Source organism: Pongo abelii, chromosome 20 (genome assembly GCF_028885655.2).
Source record: "Pongo abelii isolate AG06213 chromosome 20, NHGRI_mPonAbe1-v2.0_pri, whole genome shotgun sequence".
Lineage (NCBI taxonomy): Eukaryota > Metazoa > Chordata > Mammalia > Primates > Hominidae > Pongo > Pongo abelii.
Genome location: NC_072005.2, coordinates 8,501,900 through 8,524,538, shown reverse-complemented (window position 1 = coordinate 8,524,538; position 22,639 = coordinate 8,501,900). Strand labels below are relative to the sequence as shown.

Here is a 22,639-nt window from a genome sequence, read left to right as displayed (position 1 = left end):
TTTTTTGAGATGGAGTCCAACTCTCTCCCAGGCTGGGGTGCAGTGGCGCGATCTCGGCTCACTGCAACCTTCGCCTCCTGGATTCAAGGGATTCTCCTGCCTCAGCCTCCCGAGTACTTGAGGTTACAGGCACCCGCCACCACGCCCAGCTAATTTTTGTATCATTTTAGTAGAGACAGGGTTTCACCACGTTGGCCAGGCTGGTCTCGAACTCCTGACCTCAGGTGACCCGCCCGTCTCGGCCTCCCAAAGTGCTGGGATTAACAAGCATGAGCCACGGCGCCTGGCCTCAAACTACATCTTATTTTCCCAACTCACCAAATTTATTCTTACCTCCAGGCCTTTGGGCCGTTTTCTCTGCTTCTCTCTCAAATTCCCATTCCATTTGTTGAGCTCTTATTTATCCACCAAGACTTACCCACAGAAGCCCTCCTACAGAGGAGGGAAACTTGCCCCGGCAAAGCCGCTCCTGGCCAGGCAAGATGGCTCACACCTGTAATCCAAGCACTCTTGGTAGGCCAAGGCAGGAGGATCACTTGAGTTCAAGATCAGCCTGGGCAACATAGCAAGATCCTGTCTCTACTAAAAATTTTTTTTTTTTTTTTTTTTTTTTTTTTTTGAGGCAGTCTCGCTCTGTCACCCAGGCTGGAGTGCAGTGGTACGATCTTGGCTCACTGCAACATCCACCTCCTGGGTTCAAGCGATTCTCCTGCCTCAGCCCCCTGAGTAGCCGGGACTACAGGCATGTGCCACCACGCCTAGATTTTTTATTTATTTATTTATTTTTGAGACGGAGTCTAGCCCTGTTGCCCAGGCTGGGGTGAAATGGTGCGATCTCAGCGTACTGCAACCTTCTACCTTCTGGGTTCAAGAGATTCTCCTGCCTCAGCCTCCCCAGTAGCTGGGATTACAGGCATGCACCACCATGCCCAGCTAATTTTTTTTTTATCTGTAGTAGAGACAAGGTTTCACCATGTTGGCCAGACTGCTCTGGAACTCCTGACCTCGTGATCCACCCGCCTCGGCCTCCCAAACTGCTGGGATTACAGGTGTGAGTCACCGTGCCCAGACTTTTTTTTTTTTTTTTTTTTTTTTTGAGATGGTGTCTTGCTCTGTTGCTCAGGCTGGAGTGCAGTGGAGTGATCTCTGCTCACTGTAACCTCCACCTCCCAGGTTGAAGCAATTCTCCTGCCTCAGCCTCCCCAGTAGCTGGGACTACAGGCGCACACCACCATGCCTGGCTAATTTTTGTATTTTTAGTAGAGGTGGGGTTTCACTATGTTGGCCAGGCTTGTCTTGAACTCCAGACCCTGTGATCCGCCCGCCTTGGCCTCCCAAAGTGCTAGGATTACAGGCGTGAGCCACCGCACCCAGCTTGAAAATTATTTTTAAATTAGCTGGGCATGGTGGTGTGTGCCTGTAGTCCCAGCTATTTAGGAGGCTGAGAGGGGAGGATATCATGAGCCTAGGAGTTAGAGGCTGCCGTGAGCTATGATCTCACTGCTGCACTCCATCCTGGGCCACAGAGCAAAACCCTGTCTCTAAACAAATAAAAAATAAATAAGGCCAAGTACAGTGGCTCATGCCTGTAAAACCAGCATGTTGGGAGGCCGAAGTGGGAGGATTGCTTGAGGTCAGGAGTTTGAGGCCAGCCTGGGCAACATAGTGAGACCCCATCTCTACTTTAAAAATTATAAAAATCAACTGGGCATAGTGGAGCATACCTGTAGTCCCAGCTCCCCTTAAAAGGAGGCTAAGGAGGGAGGATTGCTTGAGCCCAGGAGGTCAGAGTTGCAGTGAGCTACGATTGTACCACTGCACTCCAAAACTGGGCGAGAGTGAGACCATGTCTCAAAATAAACAAATAAAAGTAAAAAATAATTGGCCAGGCGCGGTGGCTCACGCCTGTAATCCCAGCACTTTGGGAGGCCGAGGCGGGCGGATCACGAGGTCAGGAGATCGAGACCATCCTGGCTAACATGATGAAACTCCGTCTCTACTAAAAATACAAAAAAAATTATCTGGGCGTGGTGGCAGGTGCCTGTAGTCCCAGCTACTTGGGAGGCTGAGGCAGGAGAATGGCGTGAACCCAGGAGGCGGAGCTTGCAGTGAGCCGAGATTGCGCCACTGCACTCCAGCCTGAGCAACTGAGCAAGACTCCATCTCAAAAAAAAAAAAAAAAAAGTAAAAAATAATTTTAAAATTATGCTTAAAAAAGCTTCTGTCTAGGCCCTCCTAGCCACAGAGTCCCTCCATCTGGCCCAATCCTTACCACACTGGGTTGAGAGTGTGGCAGTCTCCTCCCTCAGACTGAGAACTTGGGAGCCAAGTCCTCCTCAAATCCTCCTAGCATCACCCTAATACATGTCTTCAACCTTGCTCCTGCCACAGGCATGGATCGCAATGGGGTGCCCCCATCTGCCAGAGGGGGCCCCCTGCCCCTGGAGATCATATCTGGAGGGGGCACCCACAGGCCTCCCCGGGGCCCTCCGTCCACATCCCTGGGAGCCAGCAGACGACCCCGGGCACGTCCGCCCTCAGAGCACAACACAGAATTCCTCAACGTGCCTGACCAGGGCATGGCCGGGTAGGTGGGGTGGGAGGGCAGCCCCAGGAGGTGGGCAGGGGGTAGGGGAGTGTCTGGGGCTGTGACTCAAACCCCCTGTGCCCACAGCATGCAGAGGAAGCGCAGCGTGGGGCAACGGCCAGTGCCTGGTGTGGGCCGACCCAAGCCCCAGCCTCGGACACATGGTCCCAGGTGCCGGGCCCTGTACCAGTACGTGGGCCAAGATGTGGACGAGCTGAGCTTCAACGTGAACGAGGTCATCGAGATCCTCATGGAAGGTGTGTGTACCAGGGAAGAAGCTGGGGTGAGGGGAGTGATAAGAACCCTGACATCGGCCGGGCGCGGTGGCTCACACCTGTAATCCCAGCACTTTGGAAGGCCGAGGTGGGCGGATCACGAGGTCAGGAGATCGAGACCATCCTGGCTAACACGGTGAAACCCCGTCTCTACTAAAAATACAAAAAATTAGCCGGGCGTGGTGGCGGGTGCCTGTAGTCCCAGCTACTCGGGAGGCTGAGGCAGGAGAATGGCGTGAACCCGGGAGGTGGTGCTTGCAGTGAGCCGAGATTGTACCAGTGCACTCCAGCCTGGGCAATAGAGCGAGACTCTGTCTCAAAAAAAAAAAAAAAAAAAAAAAGAACCCTGACATCGCCAGGCAGACCCCACCACTGCACACCCTCCCCATGGGAGAACAGAGATAACAGATGGGTGAGGTGGCTCATGCCTGTAATCCCAGCACTTTCGGTGGCTGAGGCAGGAGGATCACTTGAGGTCAGGAGTTTGAGACAAGCCTGGGCAACCTAGCAAGACCCCATCTCTACAAAAGATTTACAAAAAAAACTCTTAAGAGTAGAAATGGCCAGATGCAGTGGCTCACACCTGTAATCCCAGCACTTTGGGAGGCTGAGGCAGGAGGATGGCTTAAGCCTAGGAGTTTAAGACCAGCCTGGACAACATAGGGAGTCCCCATGAACAAGATGGACAGAGCAGGCATGAGAGCGTTCTCCAGGGCCAGCTAAGGGCACCTCAAGCTTTCCTCTCTCCCACAGATTCCTCGGGCTGGTGGAAGGGCCGGCTTCACGGCCGGGAGGGCCTTTTCCCAGGAAACTACGTGGAGAAGATCTGAGCTGGGCCCTGGGATTCTGCCTTCTCTTTCGCCCACCTGTCTGCCTGCCTGCCTGGTGGGGAGCCAGGCCCTGCCAATGAGAGCCTCGTTTACCTGGGCTACAATGGCCTAAAAGTCCAGTCCTGTGGCCTCCAGTCCTGCCCAGGCCCTGCGTCAGCGGGTCACTGCTGCAGCCCCCGCCCCCGGGCCCTGGTCTTCCCCCAACATCACACCCGCTGCCCATTCTCCATTTCTGCGTGTGTCAAATTGGACTAACAGTAGAATCTACCTCCCAACTTCCATGTGATTAAGAAATGGGTCTTGAGTCCTGTGCTGTTGGCAAAGTGCCAGGCACAGTTGGGGACGGGGGGTCCTTGACAAGCGTGATTTTGCTCATTCTGTCATCACTAAGGCAATAAACATTTGCCAGGTGAAAGCATGAGTTAATTTACTAAGTGCCCAACAAGGACGATGTTTTCACAACCCTGTGAGGTAGGAGCTTTGAAGGACCCCATCTTACAGGTGGAACAATGGAGGTTCAGAGAGGTTCACTGACCCAAGACTGCACAGAGCCATGCCTTGCGTTCATATGTGACCACAAAGCTTGAATTTGTCCCAGTTTGGGCCGGGTGCAGTGGCTCATGCCTGTAATCCCAGCACTTTGGGAGGCTGAGGTGGGCAGATCACGTGAGATCAGGAGTTCAAGACCAGCCTGGATAACACAGCAAAACCCTGTTTCTACTAAAAATTAAAAAAAAAAAAAAAAGCCGGGTGTGGTGGTGCCTGCCTGTAATCCCAGCTACTGGGGAGGCTGAAGCAGGAGAATCACTTGAACCCGGGAGGCAGAAGCTGCCGTGAGCCGAGATCATGCCACTGCACTCCAGCCTGGGCAACAGAGTGAGAATCCGTCTTGAAAAAAAAAAAAAAAAAAAAAAATTTGTCATGGCCAGGCGCAGTGGCTCACGCCTGTAATCCCAGCACTTTGGGAAGCCGAGGCAGGTGGATCATGAGGTCAGGAGTTCAAGACCAGCCTGGCCAACATGGCGAAACCCCATCTCTACTAACAATACAAAAATTAGCCAAGTCTGGTGGTGGGCACCTGTAATCCCAGCTACTCGGGAGGCTGAGGCAGGAGAATTGCTTGAACCTGGGAGGTGGAGGTTGCAGTAAGCCGAGATCGTGCCATTGCACTCCAGCCTAGATGACAGAGTGAGACTCCATCTCACAAAAAGAAAAAAAAATTAGCCAGGCGTGGTGGTGGGTGCCTGTGATCCCAGCTACTCAGGAGGCTGAGGCAGGAGAATCACTTGAACCCAGGAGGCGGAGGTTGCAGTGAGGCGAGATTGTGCCACTGCACTCCAGCCTGGGCAACAGAGCAAGACTCCGTCTCAGAAAAAAAGAAAGGAAGGGAGGGAGGGAGGAGGCGGGCGCAGTGCCTCACGCCTGTAATCCTAGCACTTTGGGAGGCCAAGGCGGGCAGATCACAAGGTGAGGAGATCGAGACCATCCTGGCTAACATGGTGAAACCTTGTCTCTACTAAAAATACAAAATATTAGCCGGGCGTGGTGGCGGGCGCCTGTAGTCCCAGCTACTCGGGAGGCTGAGGCAGGAAAATGGCATGAACCTGGGAGGAGGAGCTTGCAGTGAGCCGAGATCGCGCTACTGCACTCCAGCCTGGGCAACAGAGGGAGACTCCGTCTCAAAAAAAAAAAAAAAAAGAAAGAAAGAAAAGAAAAGAAAGAATTTGTCTCAGTTTCCCTTCCAAAATCTGCATCCCAAATGGTCCAGCAGGTCCTGTTAGTCTTGAAGCTACAGCTGCCAAACCCATCTGGGAGCTATGGAGAGAGGCAGGTCCCACATGCTCCCACCCTCAATGCACTCTGGGTCACTCCTGCCCCCTACACCCCATCCCATGTCTGTGCCCTCTTAGTCTTCACCCAACTGGGACTAAGACTGGAGTCCTGCTATGGTCTGAGCCTAAAGATCCTGAATTTTGGGCTGGGTGCAGTGGCTCATGCCTGCAATCCCAGCACTTTGGGAGGCCAAGGCGGACGGATCATCTGAGGTCAGGAGTTCCAGACCAGCCTCGCCAACATGGTGAAACCCTGTCTTTACTAAAAATACAAAAATTAGCTGGGCATGGTGGCACGCGCCTGTAGTCCCAGATACTTGAGAGGCTGAGGCAGGAGGTGGAGGCTGCAGTGAGCCAAGATTGCACCATGGAACTCCAGCCTGAGCAATAGAGTGAGACTCTGTCTCAAAAAAAAAAAAAAAAAAAAAATCCTGAATTTTGGGAGTGGTGATGCATGCCTGTAGTCCCAGCACCTTGTGAGGCCAAGGCTGGAGGATCACTTGATCCCAGGAGTTCAAGGCTGAAGCGAGCTATGATCGCGTCACTGCACTCCAGCCTGGACAACTCAGCAAGACCCTGTCTCTAATACTAAAATAAACCAAATCCTGGCCAAGCATGGTGCCTCACAGCTGTAATCCCAGCACTTTGCAAGGCCAAGGCAGGAGGATCACTTAAGGTTTGACCACCCTAGGCAACCTACTAATACCCTGTCTCTACAAAAAAATTTTTAAATTGGCCGGGCGCAGTGGGTCACACCTGTAATCCCAGCACTTTGGGAGGCCAAGGCGGGCAGATCACAAGGTCAGGAGATCGAGACTATCCTGGCTAACACAGTGAAACCCTATCTCTGCTAAAAATACAAAAAATTAGCCAGGCGTGATAGTGCGCACCCGTGGTCCCAGCTACTCGGGAGGCTGAGGCAGGAGAATTGCTTGAACCTGGGAGGCGGAGGTTGCAGTGAGCCGAGATGGCGCCACTGCACTCCAGCCTGGGTGACAGAGTGAGACTCCATCTCAAAAAAAAAAAAAAAAAAGCTAGTGTCGTGCCTGTATTCCCAGATACTCAGGAGGCTAAGATGGGAGGATCACTTGAGCCCAGCAGGTTGAGGCTGCAGTGAGCTGATTGCAACATTGTACTCCAACCTGGGCAACAGAGCTAACCCTGTCTCTCTCTAAAAATAATAATAATAATAATAATTAATTCTAGCTTTCTAATAGGGACACCCGCTCCGTGCTCAGCCCCTCAAAGAGAAGCCAGTCCAGTAGAGATGGGGCTGACTGGTGAGGTGAGGACTGGCCCACAGAAGAGAGGGGAATTCAGAAGTGGAATGGGCGTTGCAGCAGGAGCCAGGAAGGTGGCAGAGGGTCAGTCTCAGCAGATTTGGTTGACAAGCCCTGCACAGAGTGATCTAAGCTGTGATGAACGAACTTCAGGCACAGAATACCTACCCAACGGGAGAATGGGGCATCGGGAATCCCCAGTAGAGCCAGGAATCAAAGCAAGACTAGCGGCCGGGCACGGTGGCTCACGCCTGTAATCCCAGGGCTTGGGAAGCTGAGGTGGGCAGATCACTTGAAGTAAGGAGTTCGAGACCAGCCTGGCCAACATGGTGAAACCCCATTTCTACTAAAAATACAAAAATTAGCTGAGCGTGTTGCTCACGACTGTAGTCCCAGCTACTCGGGAGGCTGAGGCAGGAGAATCGCTTGAGCCCGGGAGGTGGAGGTTGCAGTGAGCCGACGTTGTGCCACTGCACTCCAGTCTGGGCGACAGAACAAGACTGTGACACACACACACACACACACACACACACACACACACACACACACACACACACACACACACACACACACACAGCAAGACTAGCCAGCAGAGCCTTCTGCAAATCTATTCTCCCTTCTGTGCCTGTCTTGGGAAGCTGAGCATGGCTGGAAAAAATTCTCAAGGCTGCAACCAGGTCTCAAGGGCCCTTTTATTGCTCAATGATGACACAAAAGCATTTAGCAATCTCTTGAATGGCCCTGGTGCTTTCCATCTCTGAATTTCCTTTTCTTTTTTTGAAGATGGGGTCTCACTGTGTTGCCCAGGCTGGTCTCGACCACCTGGGCTCCTGCGATCCTCCCACTTCAGCCTTCCCCCAGTAGCTGAGATTACAGGCACGCACCACTGCACTCCAGCATCTCATTCCTGTTGCTGTTGTTTTGGGACAGGGTTTCACTCTGTTGTCCCAGACTGGAATGCAGTGGTATGATCATAGCTCACTGCAGCCTTGGATTCCCGGAATCAAACCATGATCCCGCATCACCCTCCCAAAGTGCTGTGATTACAGGTGTGAGCCACTGTGCACGGCACCATGGGCCATTATCTTAAAGGTTTAGCATATGCTAAAAGATATCATCTCCTATCTAGGTTACAGGCATCTTCAGACTGCAGACCTCAGTCATGTGTGCCCCACCTGCTGCTCACCCCCACATCCTGTTGACTCTTTTACAAAATTTCTTAAGTCCAGTCCCTCCTCTCCCTTCCTTCCTTGGGTCCCTGTCCCTTCTGCCACCTCACCCCATCCTTCCGCAGATTGCACTAGCCTCTCCTGCACACACACACACACACACACATCCATACCGTGCATTAAAATGATCTTTGTTTTTTAAAGCAAATGAGTTTTTAACTGAATGAATAATAATTAAAAGAAAAAATTTTAATTTGTTTTTGTTTTATTTTTGCATGTATGTATGTATTGATTTTTGAGACTGAGTCTTGCTCTGTTGCCCAGACTGGAGTGCAGTGGCACGATCTCGGCTCACCGCAACATCTGCCTCCTGGGTTCAAGTGATTCTCCTGCCTCAGCCTCCTGAGTAGCTGGGATTACAGGCACGTGCCACCATGCCCGGCTAATTTTTGTATTTTTGGTAGAAATGGGGTTTCACCATGTTGGTCAGGCTGGTCTCGAACTCCTAACCTCGTAATCCGCCTGCCTCAGCCTCCCAAAGTGCTGGGATTACAGGCGTGAGCCACCGTGCCTGGCCTTTTGTTTTATTTTCTTAGAGACACGGTCTTGCTCTGTTGCCCAGGATGGAGTGCAGTGGCATGAACACAGCTCACTGCAGCCTCTAAATTCTGGTCTCAAGCAATCCTCCCACCTCAGCCTCCCAAGAAACTGAGACTACAGGCATGTGCCACTACGCCCAGCTAATCTTTTTATTTTTTGTAGAGATGGGGTCCTGCTCTGTTGCCCAGGCTGGTCTCAAACCCCTGGCCTCAAGTGATCTTCCCACTTCAGCCTCCCAAAGTGCTGGGATTGCAGGCTTGAGACACCATGCCTGGACAGAAAAAAAAAAAAAAATTCAAAAAACACAAAAGTGAAAACTCAGTCTCTCTCCCACTCAAACATCCCTGTTCCTCTCCCCAGTTTTTAAATATCTCCTAAAGGTATTCTCTGCATATAAAAGCCCATAGGGGGCTGGATACAGTAGCTCACACCTGAAATCCCAACACTTTGTGAGGCTGAGGCGGGTAGATCACTTGAGCCCAGGAGTTCTAGAACATCCTAGGCAATGTGACAAAACCCCATCTCTACAAAACATATAAAAACTAGCTGGGTGTGGTGGCACACACCTTTAGTACCAGCTACTAGGGAGGCTGAGGTAGGAGGATCACCTGAGCCCAGGGAGGTTGAGGCTGCAGTGAGCTGTGATCACATCACTGCACTCTAGCCTGAGCAACAGAGTGTGACTGTGTCTCAAAAAAACAAACAAACAAAAAAGCCGGATGCAGTGGCTCATGCCTGTAATCCCAGTACTTTGTAAGCCCAAGGCAGGTGGATTGCTGAGGCCAAGAGTTCAAGACTAGCCTAGCCAACATGGCAAAACCCCGTCTCTACTAAAAATACAAAAAAAAAATTAGCTGAGCGTGGCGGCACAAGCCTGTAGTCCCAGCTACTTGGGAGGCTGAGGCACGAGAATTGCTTGAACCCAGGAGGTGGAGGTTGCAAGATCATGCCACTGCACTGCGGCCTGGGGGACAGAGTGAGACTCTGTCTCAAAAAAAAAAAAAAAAGTGCACAGGTACAACTTGCTTTGCAGATGGAAATACATTGCACATAAAACCTACAGTTGTGGCCAGGTGCAGTGGCTCATGCCTGTCATCCCAGCACTTTGGGAGGCTGAGGCAGGCGGATCACCTGAGGTTGGGAGTTGAGACCAGCCTGACCAACATGGAGAAACCCCGTCTCTACTAAAAATACAAAATTAGCCTGGCGTGGTGGCACATGCCTGTAATCCCAGCTACTTGGGAGGCTGAGGCAGGAGAATCGCTTGAACCCAGGAGGCGGAGGTTGCAGTGAGCCGAGATCGCGCCACTGTACTTCAGCCTGGGTGTCAGTGCAAGACGTCGTCAAAAAAAAAAAAAAAAAAAAAACCCTACAGTTGCCTAGAACTCAACAAACACCTCTTGAATGGCAGCATGATATATTAGAGAGATCTAAGATGTTAGATCTACCTTACCGCCCTCTCAACAGCCCATCCTCCTCCAAGTGACTGCCAGGAATCTGATGATGCGCCTCCCCCTGCTAAAAATTCACCAGTGGTTACAACAGAAACCACACTCCTCTCTCTGCACCACTCCCATGGCCCTGCATGACCTACCGCGCACCATATTCGCTTTCTGACCTCCATACCCCGCCTCCACTCTGCTCCAGTGGTGCCCTAGCCGCCTCGCTACTCTTTGACCAAAATAAGCCCGTCCTGCCCCACTCCAGGACATCACCACCAGCTATCCGGTAGAGCCCCCTGCTCCTCGGGCTTTCCACCAGCTCACTCCTTGATCATCTGGAGACAGCTCCGAAGTCACCTCCTCAGAGTGGCTTCCCTGACTCATCACTTCGACATTTCATTGTTTCCTTCATTGCTCTGAATAGGACAAAAGATTGTTTTTGCACTTGTTGATTTACTATTTCCCCATTTTTATTTATTTTTATTTAACTTTTAGAGATGGGGGTCTCGCTTTTTCGACCAGGCAGGAGTGCAGTGGTGCCATCACGCTCACTGCAGCCTCGACGTCCCTGGCTCGAGCGATGCTGTTTCCCCATTTTAAAATGTGAGTGCAAGGGGAGGCGAGGTGGCTCACGCCTGCAATCCTAACACTTGGGAGGCCGAGGCGGGAGGATTGCTTGAGCCCAGGAGTTTGAGACCGGCCTGGGCAACACACAGAGAGACCCTGTCTCTAAAAAGAATTTAAAAATTAGCTGGGCACGGTGGCGCACGCCAGTAATCCCAGCTACTCGGGAGGTTGAGATGGGAGGATCGCCTGAACCCAGGAGGTCAAGGCTGTAGCGAGCTATGATCGCATCACTGCACTCCAGCCTGGGCGATAGAGCAAGACCCTGTCTCAACACTATAAAAAATAAAGAACTGGCCGGGCGCGGTGGCTCACACCTGTAATCCCAGTACTTTGGGAGGCCGAGGCGGGTGGATCACCCGAGGTCAGGAGTTCACGACCAGCCTGGACAAGATGGTGGAACCCAGTCTCTACTAAAAATACAAAAAATTAGCCAGACGTGGTGGTGGGCGCCCCTAATCCCAGCCACTTGGGAGGCTGAGGCAGAAGAATCGCTTGAACCCAGGAGGCGGAGGTTGCAGTGAGCCGAGATCGCGCCATTACACTCCAGCCTGGGCAACAAGAGCGAAACTCCGTCTTAAAAAAATAAAAAATAAAAATAAAGAAGAACTGCTGTTTATCGCCTGTCCAGGGGTGATCTTAGGACAAGACTAGAGGGGATGAAGGTGCCCACTTTGAAGACTAGGACAGTGAGGTCATCCCGGATCTCCGTTCACGGAGTCTGCTGAAGTGTGCGCTGACTGCCCGGGGATAGCAATATTGCACCAGCGTCCAACCTGCGCTCCAGGATGACTCTGCCCTCAGGCCCCGCCCCGTCTCCGAGCGCCCTGCGCAGGCCCCGCCCCCAATCTCGCGAGAGCTGAGAGGCGGAAAATGGCGCTGACGTGAGCGCGAGCTTGCACTGCCCAGAGGGTGGCCGCCGCCTAAGCTGCAGCTGCCGGAGCCGCAGAAACAAGAGGCCGAGCCGTGTCGAAGATGGTGAGCGCGGCACCGGGGTCGCGGGCGCGGCGGAGCGGCAGGGACTGGCGGGGAGCGGCCCTGTCGCGCCCACAGCCTCCGGCCGACCCCGCCCCCACATCCGGGCACCCGTCCGCCGCTGGCTGTCACTCGGAGAGCGCCCTACTTCCGGGCCCGGCCCGGAATGGACCACGCCCACCAGGCTAGGACTCCGCCCCTAAATTTCTTACATCCGGGCCCCCAGCACCTCCAAGATAGTCCACACTGCTCGAGGCCGGCCGGTCTCGGTCCTCAGACAATCCATGTCTAGCTCCTCTAGCATCTTCCCAGTCGCTGCCTGCCCATAGCCCCGCCTCCGTAGCCTTGGCCCCGCCCACTCCCTCTAGGCCACGCTTGTGTCGCGTACTGGGGCTCCCACCTACCCTAGTTGAGGAGAGGAGATGCTTCTCCCATGTGCATAAGGAGCTCAATCCGGGCCAGTGCAGTGGCTGACGACTCTAATCCCAGCACTTTGGGAGGCTAAGGCAGGAGGATCACTTGAGACCAGGGGTTCAAGACCAGCGAGGGCAACATGGCGAGACCCAATCTTTATAAAAAGAAAAAAAGAGCTTAGTCCACCCTTACGTATTCCCCTATCCTCTCCTGCTGGTGATTCCTTAGGATGGGGGCCGACTGGGTTGACCCAGAGCCCAGAAGGGTCCTCTCTGCCTCTTCCTTCCACCAGGAGGAGAAACCCTCAGGGCCCAGCCCGGACATGCTGGCCACTGCAGAGTCCAGCTCCAGTGAGACCGACAAGGAGGTGTTGTCCCCGGCTGTGCCAGCTGCAGCCCCCTCCTCCTCCATGTCGGAGGAGCCAGGCCCTGAGCAGGCAGCCACACCGCCGGTGTGGGAACGTGGAGGGGCTGGAGGGATGCAGCAGGGCTCCTCCCCAGCCCCAGACAGCTGCCAGCCTGGCCCCGGACCCAGCCCTGGCCTGACCAGCATAGTCTCCGGGACCGGCGAGGACCTGCGGCCTCCCAGACGACGCCCACCTCCAGGTGATCTGTGATGTGGTCTTCTGGGGAATCACAGTCCCTGGAACAATAGAAGCGAGACGTAGAGAATCTCTAACCCCAGGGCCTTTCTAGAGGGATGCCACTCACCATTTTACAGAGCAGCTGGTGGATGCCAGGCTGTGGCTCCAATGGTGAGCCTGGCCAGTCCAGCCCCTGCACTGTGGCAGACCAGTCTGTTGTGGTAGGCAGAGAGTAAAGGCCCCAGCACATCATATTTGCTTCTCTGGGGCAGAACCCTGGGGTCAGGGACAGCACTAGTGAGGAAGGGACCAGTGACCCCTGTTCTGTGCGTCCTGCAGGGAAGCAAATCCCTTGCTCCAGCCCTGGCTGCTGCCTCAGTTTTCCCAGCGTCCGTGACTTGGCACAGCATCTGCGAACCCACTGCCCGCCCACACAGTCCCTGGAAGGTAGGGCCAGGACCGGTAATGGGGAGGCAGGTTAGGGTGGGAAACAGGCAGCACCCCTCGGAGCCAGCCTTGGCCACCCCTCTCCACTTCTCTGTCCTTCATCCCTACCAGGCAAGCTCTTCCGCTGCTCAGCCCTGAGCTGCACCGAGACCTTCCCCAGCATGCAGGAGCTGGTGGCTCACAGCAAACTGCACTACAAACCCAATCGCTACTTCAAGTGAGACCCTGACCTCTTGAGCTCCGCCCTGCCCTAGCCTCACCCTGTGTGTGGGCTCCAGGCCTTCCTCCCTTCCTGGTCAGGGTGTTGGAGGGCGGGACTTGATGTGGGTGGGCCTTTGGGAAAGCCCCGCCCTCACCTCCCTGGATGGGGCGGGGCACACGTGGGCTTGGCTCCACCCAGCCAGGCTTTACCTCCCAAGTGGAAAACCGGCCACCTAACTTAAAATTGAGACTTCTTTCCGGGTTTCCCCAGGGTTCCCACCCGAAGTGGTCAGGAAGGGTCGCTACCACAGTTGTACAGGAGCGGGGAGGCGATTAGTGCCCAGGCTCCGTTCCCACGCTCGAAGGGCGGGTGGCATTGCACAGGACACTCTCCCTGCTCCCCCTGGAGGCCCAGCCCAGCCCAGCCCTCTGCCCACCTCCAGGTGTGAGAACTGCCTCCTGCGCTTCCGCACGCACCGCTCGCTCTTCAAGCACCTGCATGTTTGCGCGGAGCATGCGCAGAGCCCAGCCCCGCCGCCACCCCCGGCCCTGGACCGAGAGCCGCCCGCGCCCGAGCGCCCCCCGGAGGTTGACCCCGCATCAGCGCCGGGCCTGCAGTTCCCACTGCTGGAACCCTTCACGACCCCCGCCCCTGCCCCCACCGGACCGTTCCTGTCCTACTTGAACCCTGCGCCCTTTGGCCTAAGCCCCCCGCGCCTGCGCCCCTTCCTGGCCGCTGCACCCGGGCTGCCGGCTTCCAGCGCCGCCGTCTGGAAAAAGAGCCAAGGTGAGTGTGGGGTCGGGGGCCTCCAGGAGGGCGGGCTGGGCTCGCCCTGACTCTGAACTTGACCCGCCCCTTTACCGCAGGTGCTGGCAGCAGCCCCCGAAGACCCCAGGGCGGCTCCGACGCGCCCTCAGGTGCGTGCAGGTGACCACCAGGGAGGGGTGGAGGGGCTTTCTTTCCTGCGCCCTGCGGGGTCCGGTGGATACCAGGAGGCAGCAGTGCCCATCCCCTTCCCAGGGGGCACAAATGCCACCGTCCCGAAATACAGGATTTTTGCCTTAAAAATGACTGGCACCTGCGCCTTCATCTGCGCCGGCGTTCCCGTGTAAACCTTGCGCCCCTTTCACCGTTCACCTCGGAGCGGGCTTCTCCCCGACGGTGAATCTGGGGGATGATAGTAGGGGACGCGGAGAAGCCAAGTTGGGTGCCCCCAACTCTAGGGGCAGACAGACCCGGGAGAAATTGAACTAGGCACCCGGAAGCTGATGGGGGGCGGGAAAAGGTCCCACCGACCCACCCTCGCCGGCGTCCTCCATCCTTGGCGCACGGGTCTTCTGGGCTGGGGGAGCCCGGGACTGATGGGGTCCCGCCTGCCCGCAGGGCACGCGGCCCCAAGCCGCATCGTGTGGGAGCACACACGCGGCCGCTACTCGTGCATGCAGTGCGCCTTCTCCACGGCCTCGCGGCCCGCCATGACCCTGCACCTGGAGGACCATCGCCCCGGCGCCCCCGCGGCCCCCGCGCCCGGGCCGCCGCGCCCCGACGCCCCCGCGGGTAAGGCCGAGGAATGCGCGGGTGGAGAGGGGGGCGGGGGCCCAAGGCGCTGAGGCTCAGGCGCCCCCCTCCTCTGCCCCACCCAGATCCGGCCCCGCTTGCACCCAAGGTGTCGCCGCTGCTGTCAGAGGGGGAGCTTCCAGTGTTCTCGCAGCTCTGAACCCGGCCTCTTTGGGGGTGGGCCATGGGATGTGGGTAGTTTTGTCATTTGGAGGGGGCTGCAGGGAAGGGGGGCTGGAGTGGACAATAAAGAAGGCGCCATGAGCCAGCCTGTGCTGTGTTCCCATCCCTTGCCCTTCCAAAGCACGGTGGGCTGGAGCCCAGCAGTCATGGAGCGATCACATCTTGGGAGGACCACCTGGGTCCACAGGTGCAGGCCTCACAGCCCACCTGTGTCCTATCTTCCCATCACCCCAATCCTGGGACCCAGGTCCCCACCTCCAGCTGTGGTTGAGGTCCCCAATACCCACTGTGGCACCGTTCTCCCTTGTCCAGAAACCAAATGGGATGGGGACTCTCCAGTTTTCTTTTTCTTTTTTTTTTTTTTTGAGACAGTGTCTTGCTTTGTCGCCCAGGCTGGAGTGCAGTGGTTCGATCTCGTCCCACTGCAAGCTCCACCTCCTGGGTTCACGCCATTCTCCTGCTTCAGCCTTCCAAGTAGTTGGGACTACAGGCGCCCACCACTACGCCTGGCTAATTTTTTGTATTTTTAATAGAGATGGAGTTTCACCGCGTTAGCCAGAATGGTCTCGATCTCCTGACCTCATGATCCGCCCGCCTCAGACTCCCAAAGTGCTGGGATTACAGGCGTGAGCCACCACGCCCAGCCTCCAGTTTTCTTTTAAGAAGTCCTGGCCAAGCACAGTGGCTCACGCCTGTAATCCCAGCACTTTGGGAGGCTGGGGCAGGTGGAGCACCTGAGGGCAGGAGTTCGAGACCAGCCTGACTTACATGGTAAAACCCCATCTCTACTAAACACAAAAAATTAGCCGGGTGTGGTGGCGCACACCTGTAATCCCAGCTACTTGGGAGCCTGAGGCAGGAGAATCACTGGAACCTGGGAGGTGGAAGTTGCAGTGAGCCAAGATTGTGCTATTGCACTTCAGCCTGGGCAATACGAGTGGAACTCCATCTCAAAAATAAAGGAAGTTAAAAAGCAGTCCCATAACCAGGAGAGGTGACTCATGTCTGCAGTCTCAGTGCTTTAGGAAGCTGAGGCAGGAGGGGCGCCTCAGGCCAGGAGTTCAAGATCAGCTTGGGCAACCTAGCAAGATCGCATCTCTACCCCTCCCCAAAAAAATACAAAAAATAGCCAGGCATGGCTGGGCGTGGTGGCTTATGCTTGTAATCCTAGCACTTTGGGAGGCAGAGGTGGGTGGATCACTTGAGGTCAGGAGTTGGAGACTAGCCTGGCCATCATGGTGAAACCCCATCTCTACTAAAAATATGAAAATTAGCTGGGCATGGTGGTGGGCACCTATAATCCCAGCTACTCGGGGCCTGAGGCAGGAGAATCGCTTGAACCCGGTGGGACGGAGTTTGCAGTGAGCCGAGATCAAGACCCTGCACTCCAGCCTGGGTGACAGAGCAAAACTCTGTCTAAAAAAAAAAAAAAGCCGTGGTGGCTACCTGGGAGCTGAGGCAGGAGGATCACTTGAGCACAGCAGTTCAAGGCTGCAGTGAGTCATCATCACACCATTGCAACCCCAGCCTGAGAGACAAAAAAAAAAAAAAATCCCAGGAGCTTCAGGGACAGGCTGGGAGGCTGGTCCTGAGAAAGTGCAGGGACTGGCCAGGATGGCCTGAAGACCCCCAGACCCTGAACCCCATACTGACTCAAGGGGAAGAATCCTTTGGGATTGGGGAGGCAGGCTGGGGACTCAGGTCTTCATCCTCCTCGCTGTCTGCCAGACCAATTTCCACCATGTCCCAGCTCTGAGGAGCGGGGTGGGTCAAGGCCAGCCCTCCATGGCCTGGTCTTTCTCCTCACCCCCGAAGCCAGCCTCCCGGGTATGAAAGTCCCGGGTGATATCCATAGCACCCCTTGGAGGCTGGTTTTACCTCCATGATCCCTCTCCCTTCTATCCTCATCTCGCCAGCCCCAGGGTCCCCTAGCCCACCCCCTACTCTCCCCAACCTGCCCTTACCCCAAGACTGAAAACAGAAAACAGAGTCTCTTCCTCCTTTTTTTTTTTTTTTTTTGGAGACAGAGTCTCGCCGGAGTGCAATGGCAGTGCCAGGCTGGAGTGCAATGGTACACTCTCGGCTCTCACTGCAACCTCCGCCTTCTGGGTTCAAATGATTCTCCTGCCTCAGCCTCTAAGTAGCTGGGATTACAGGTGCCTGCCACCACCCCTGGCTAACTTTTTGTATGTTTAGTAGCGACGAGGTTTCAACATGTTGGCCAGGCTGGTCTCGAACTCCTGACCTCAGGTGATCGACCCACCTTGGCCTCCCAAAGTACTGGGATTACAAGTGTGAGCCACCATGCCCCGCAAGGGTCTCTTCTGATTGTTCCCCTCTCCTGCCTGGCACCCTTCAGTGGCTTCCCATGGCCCTCTGGATGAAGATCTTGTTCTCCCAGTAGCCCACAAGGCCCCACCTTGAACCTCTCGGTCCCCTCCCAGAACAACACTCACTGTCTCCCTCCTCATCCTCCTGGATACACAGACATCCTGTGAGCAAGAACCCAGGGACCTCCACGCAGTCCACTTTGTCTCAATCCTTACCTCCTCCTCTTTTCTCCATTCTCTGAATCCACTTCGGGGTTCCCCGTCACCTCCTCATCCTGGTATCTGCAGCCAAGATACCAGTAACCCCTGGGCGGGGCCCCCAGACCCCAATCCTCCGTCACTGCCCTCCCACCTTCTCCTTGCCCCCCGCCACCCTTCTTGTTGTCTTCCTCAGATTTTTTTTTTTTTTTTTTTTTTTTGAGATGGAGTCTTGCACTGTCACCCAGGCTGGAGTGCAGTGGCGCCATCTCGGCTCACTGCAGCCTCCGCCTCCCGGGTTCACACCATTCTCCTGCCTGAGCCTCCCTAGTAGCTGGGATTACAGGTGCCCTCTACCATGCCTGGCTAATTTTTTGTATTTTTAGTAGAGATGGGGTTTCAGCATGTTGGCGAGGCTGGTCTCGAACTCCTGACCTAAGGTGATCCACCTGCCTCAGCCTCCCAAAGTGCTGGGATTACAGGCGTGATCCACCGCACCTATCTTCCTTGGACTTTTCATCCACCAACGTGTCCACCTCAGGCTCTGAGTCAAAGCCATCCAGGTAGACAAGCCAAGGGCCACCTGCCCCACACCTGCTCAGTGCCATGTCACCTCAAAGATGGACAGCTCTGGGATCCAGAAGCCCTTCATCCACTGCAAGGGGCAGGAGGGGATCCTCAGGCCCTTGGGACCCATCTGTCTGCCCCACTGCCCACTGCCTCACCAGGGGCCTGAAGACTGCTCTGTCCTTGATGGGGCTGTGATGTGACGGGGCGGCAGCCTCAGCTCACGTGGCTTGGGCTGGGTGTCCACTCTCCAGCACCCGTAGGCCCCAGCTGAGGTGGTTGTCACTCAGGATGGCGTAGGACAGGCCATCAGGGGGCCCCGGGGCTCCGAGGCCCCCTAAGCTCCCCCTTCTCAGCCAGAAGCCTTGAAACCACCACTGTGGGACCCTGGAAAAGACTCGACCTCCCTGCCTCCCAATTCTCTCGTTCTTAAAAGGGTGTCATGACGACGGGTGAGTCCTTTGGGGTGGATGGGAGGATGAAAAGAGAGGCTGCAGGGAGAGGAGGGGCTTGGGAAATGTCTGCTGAGAACTTCACTTCCCGAGCCCATGGCTGCCTGGGACTCTCTCGACCTGGGGAGGAGGGTGGGACAGGGTGAAGGGGCCCATTTTACAGATACATAGAGAAGGTGAGGCTAAGAGGCCTCTAGCCAGCCCCAGTTGCAAGTCAGCGGCACTGATTCTGCAGCATCTTGGGAGCTGCGCACAGTTACCACGGGAAGAGAAAACCCTGCCAGCAGGTCCAGAGGACACGCCCCTGTTCCCGCACTCTGGAGGTCCCTAGATCTGGCTGTAGTCCAAGCCTCTCCCTCATCTCCAGGGACAGCGCTGTGTTCTCTGTCCCCCAGGCCCCTAACCCCTCTCCAGGGTCCCAGGGTCCCCCAGGAGTCTTAGTCCCCATCAGTTTCCTCATTCGGCCACCCCCAGATCTAGGCCACGCCTCTTCCCAGTCTGTCACTATCTTTCCAGAGAGACCTAGAGCCAACACCTCCGTCCAGGGACCTCTCCCCTACCCCATCACCCACGGAGATGGGACAGCCCTTCCTGTGTGCACAGCGGGCCCACGGCCACCACACTACCCTCTGAAGTGAACTGACTGCCACGAGGCCTGGGGAGCTGGCTCACCACCTGGCCTCCGCCGTTCACCCTGTCCACTACAAAAACGACTTCCTACCCTCAAGCCGGCCCCCAACCCCCATGCACAGGAGCCCAGTCCTCTTGGGCCCCGGCTCCGCCCAGCAGGGGGCGCCCAGGAGTCTCAGACTCGGGGGAATGAAAGCCGGGAGAGCAGTGGGGATAGCGGGCAGGTTGGCTGGAAGCTGCGGGCTCGCGCCGAACAGCTCTGAGGCCGGCCAGAGGTCCGTGCCCGGCATTTGTCCAGCCCAAGTTGTCACCTGCAGGTGCCGGTCCGGTTACCCTCATTGCGGGCCGGGAGCGGGGAGGTGGAGGGCGCCCTGCGGCCCTGGGATTCACCGCCCACGTGCTCCCCGGGCTCCTCCCCCTGCACACCGTTGTTCCCGTTTCCGACCCCGCAGAGTCCCCGAGGCGCGCCCTAACGAACTCTCACTCCCCCGGTCCGGGCTCCCTTCTCCGGGATTCCGGAGCCCTATCTGTCCCTGTCTGCGGCCGTGCCGCGCGGAACCCTGCCGGGAGCCCCTACGGAGGCGCCAAATACACAAAGGGGAGTTGGCGGGGAGGCGCACCATGACGACAGCTCCGGGACCTGCGCTTCACCCCCACGGCGCCCCCGTGGGGCCTTGGTGCGCGCGCCCTGGCTGGACCCTCCTAGCTGCGAGTGTGCACGGGTAGTGATCAGCCCAGGCACCTGGGAATCCATCAGCTGTCATCCAATCCTTTAATTACCTTGATTGAGCTCCTACTGTGGCCAAGCATTGCTTGATTGATTTATTTATTTATATTTATTTATTATTTATTTATTTATTTTTTGAGACGGTGTCTTACCCTGTCACCCAAGTTGGAGTGCAATGGCGCAATCTCAGCTCACGGCAACCTCCGCCTCCCGGGTTCAAGCGATTCTCCCGCCTCAGCCTCCCAGGTACCTGGGATTACAGGTGTGCACAAACAGTATTTTTAGTAGAGACAGGGTTTCACCATGTTGGCCAGGCTGCTCTCGAACCCCTGACCTCAGGTGATCCGCCCGCCTGGCCTCCCAAACTTCTGGGATTACAGGCGTCAGCCACCGTGCCTGGCCACTTGTTCTTTCTTTCATTCTTTCCTTCACTTGCCAAGGTTCTGGAGACCCACAGAGGGCCCATATGTCCTCCCGAGACTCCTGTTTGGGAGGGCAACCCACATCTGGGAACTGTGCCCCAGGACAGGATGCAAAGGCACAACAGAGATGGCAGAATCCTGATGTCTGTGCTCTTAAAGGAGGCGTGAAAACAAACGGGCAGGTCGGGCGCAGTGACTCACGCCTGTAAACCCAGCACTTTGGGAGGCCCACATGGGTAGATTGCTTGAGGTCAGAAATTTGAGACCAGCCTGGCCAATGGTGACACCCCAACTCTGCTAAAAATCCAGAAAATTAGCCTGGCATGTTGACAGGCACCTGTAATCCCAGCTACTTGAAGCCGGGAGGCAGCCTGGGCGACAGAGCAAGACTTTGTCTCAAAAAAAAAATTTAAAAATTTTTTAAAAATACTTGCTCGGGCCACACCCCAGACTGATTCAGTCAGTGTTCCTTGGAGGTTCTGTTTTTGGGGTTTTGTTTTTTTTTAGATGGAGTTTTGCTCTGTCACCCAGACTGGAGTGCAGTGGTGCCATCTCGGCTCACTGCAACCTCCACCCCCTGGGTTTAAGCGATTCTCCTGCCTCAGCCTCCCGAGTAGCCAGGATTACAGGCATGCGCCACCACGCCGAGCTAATTTTTGTATTTTTAGTAGAGATGGGGTTTCTCCATGTTGCCCAGGCTGGTCTTGAACTCCCAACCTCAGGTGATCCACCCGACTCAGCCTCCCAAAGTGCTGAGATTACAGGCATGAGCCACATCACCCGACCACCGGTTCTTTTTTTTTTTTTTTTTAACTGTTCAGGCGATTCCAACATGTGCTCAAACTGAAAACCAGGGCTCTCTACTCTCTTAGCAGGTGTTTTCTCCCTTTGTCTACCGTGAGGGAGATTACTGATCTCCTGTGGGCTGAGCCCTGTGGTCAGGGCTTGTCCTTATCTGGCCAGTCCTCGGCACCACAAGTGACTGCCTTCACCCCTTCTTGGCCCCTGTCTCTGTCTCCTGGTTCCTCTTCTCTCTACTACCTCTAACCTCTGGGAATCTGGTGTGTCTTCAGGTCCTCAGACCCCCTCACTCCTCCAGAACTGCAAAGCCTTTTTTTTTTTTTTTTTTTGAGATGGAGTCTCTCTCTGTCACCCAGCATGGAGTACAGTGGCGTGATCTTGACTCTGCAACCTCCGCCTTCTGGCTTCAAGTGATTCTCCCACCCCAGCCTCCCAAGCAGCTGGGACCACAGGCGCGCACCATCACACCTGGCTAATTTTATGTTTTTTGTAGAGATGGAGTCTTGCTACGTTGCCCAAGCTGGTCTTGAACTCCTGGGCTCAAGTGATCCTCCTGCCTCAGCCTCCCAAAGTGTTAGGATTACAGGCGTGAGCCACTGTGCGTGGCCCAGGTGCAAGACCTTTGACACCACTCACCCACTGACCCCCAAATCTGCTCTACCAGCTGAGCTTTCTGCCCAGGGCAGCAGCCTGGGGCCTCCTTGGCCTGTGTGATATCTGCCCCAGAACAGGTGAGTCCTGCTCAGAGCCGGGAATCGGATTTCATGGAAGTGTTGAAATGAGGAAGGTGGATGAGCCAACCAGGGCAGACAGCAGAGGCCTCACCCGGTCACATGGGCCCCCACGTCCTGGGCCTCTGGGCCTCCCCATGAGCCTCCTAAACCCCAGAGCTGTCCGTACCCCTGATCTGCTGAGATCGCCCCATCCTGTGGCTCTCTAGCCCAGGAGGTCACCAGGGCCTGGCATGGAGTCCTCCCTGGAGTCCAGAGATGGGGACACCAAAGTAGTAGGAATGATGGGGACTACAGAGAGTAAGAAACTAGTTGGCCAGGCGCGGTTGCTCATGCCTGTAGTCCCAGCACTTTGGGAGGCCGAGGCAGGCAGATCACCTGAGGTTGGGAGTTCGAGACCAGCCTGACCAACATGGTGAAACCCCGTCTCTACTAAAAATACAAAAAATTAGCCGGGCGTGGTGGTGCATGCCTGTAATTCCAGCCACTCAGGAGACTGAGGCAGGACAATTGCTTGAACCTGGGAAGCAGAGGTTGCAGTGAGCCGAGATTGCGCCACTACACTCCAGCCTAGGCAACAAAGTGAGACCCCGTCTCAAACAAAAAAAAAAGAAAGAAACTAGTGACCATGTTAGGAACATGCGGGCAACCAATGCCCCAAGCTTGGGACAGTAGCAGGCAGGACAGGAATTCAAGGGAAATAGAAGTGCCCGGCAGGGGCCAGGGGCAGTGGCTCACACCTGTAATCCCAGCACTTTTGTAGGCCGAGGCGGACTGATCC

At 55.6% G+C, this 22,639-nt stretch overlaps 2 protein-coding genes across 3 annotated transcripts in view; both read left to right on the top strand.

Moving 5' to 3' along the window:
- Nucleotides 1-4,107, top strand: part of MYO1F (myosin IF) — a 59,372-nt gene extending 55,265 nt beyond the window's left edge. Inside the window, exons 26-28 of the mRNA XM_024238289.3 lie at nt 2,392-2,587; nt 2,675-2,844; nt 3,616-4,107. Coding sequence (XP_024094057.2) covers nt 2,392-2,587; nt 2,675-2,844; nt 3,616-3,692 — 443 coding nt within the window. The 3' untranslated portion in view covers nt 3,693-4,107. The remainder of the gene's footprint in view (nt 1-2,391; nt 2,588-2,674; nt 2,845-3,615) is intronic.
- Nucleotides 4,108-11,482: 7,375 nt separating this feature from the next.
- Nucleotides 11,483-15,088, top strand: ZNF414 (zinc finger protein 414). Of its 2 annotated transcripts, XM_002828591.5 has the most exons (8): nt 11,483-11,617; nt 12,321-12,633; nt 12,951-13,058; nt 13,170-13,275; nt 13,703-14,046; nt 14,127-14,177; nt 14,644-14,817; nt 14,904-15,088. In XM_002828591.5, the coding sequence occupies exons 1-8, from the start codon at nt 11,615-11,617 to the stop codon at nt 14,975-14,977; spliced, it is 1,173 nt and encodes a 390-aa protein (XP_002828637.1). In that variant the 5' UTR covers nt 11,483-11,614; the 3' UTR covers nt 14,978-15,088. The 2 variants fall into 2 exon arrangements, with proteins under 2 accessions (XP_002828637.1, XP_054394600.1); XM_054538625.2 differs by lacking the exon at nt 11,483-11,617 and having other exon boundaries at nt 11,652-12,633.
- Nucleotides 15,089-22,639: the final 7,551 nt, after the last annotated feature.

Excerpts from the sequence above, each read along its gene's own strand:
- ZNF414 (XM_054538625.2), top strand. The coding sequence starts at position 12,258 with ATGGGGGCCGACTGGGTTGACCCAGAGCCCAGAAGGGTCCTCTCTGCC. Across the intron at positions 13,059-13,169 it reads GCCCACACAGTCCCTGGAAG|GCAAGCTCTTCCGCTGCTCA; the intron begins GTAGGGCCAGGA and ends CATCCCTACCAG. Across the intron at positions 14,047-14,126 it reads CGTCTGGAAAAAGAGCCAAG|GTGCTGGCAGCAGCCCCCGA; the intron begins GTGAGTGTGGGG and ends CCTTTACCGCAG.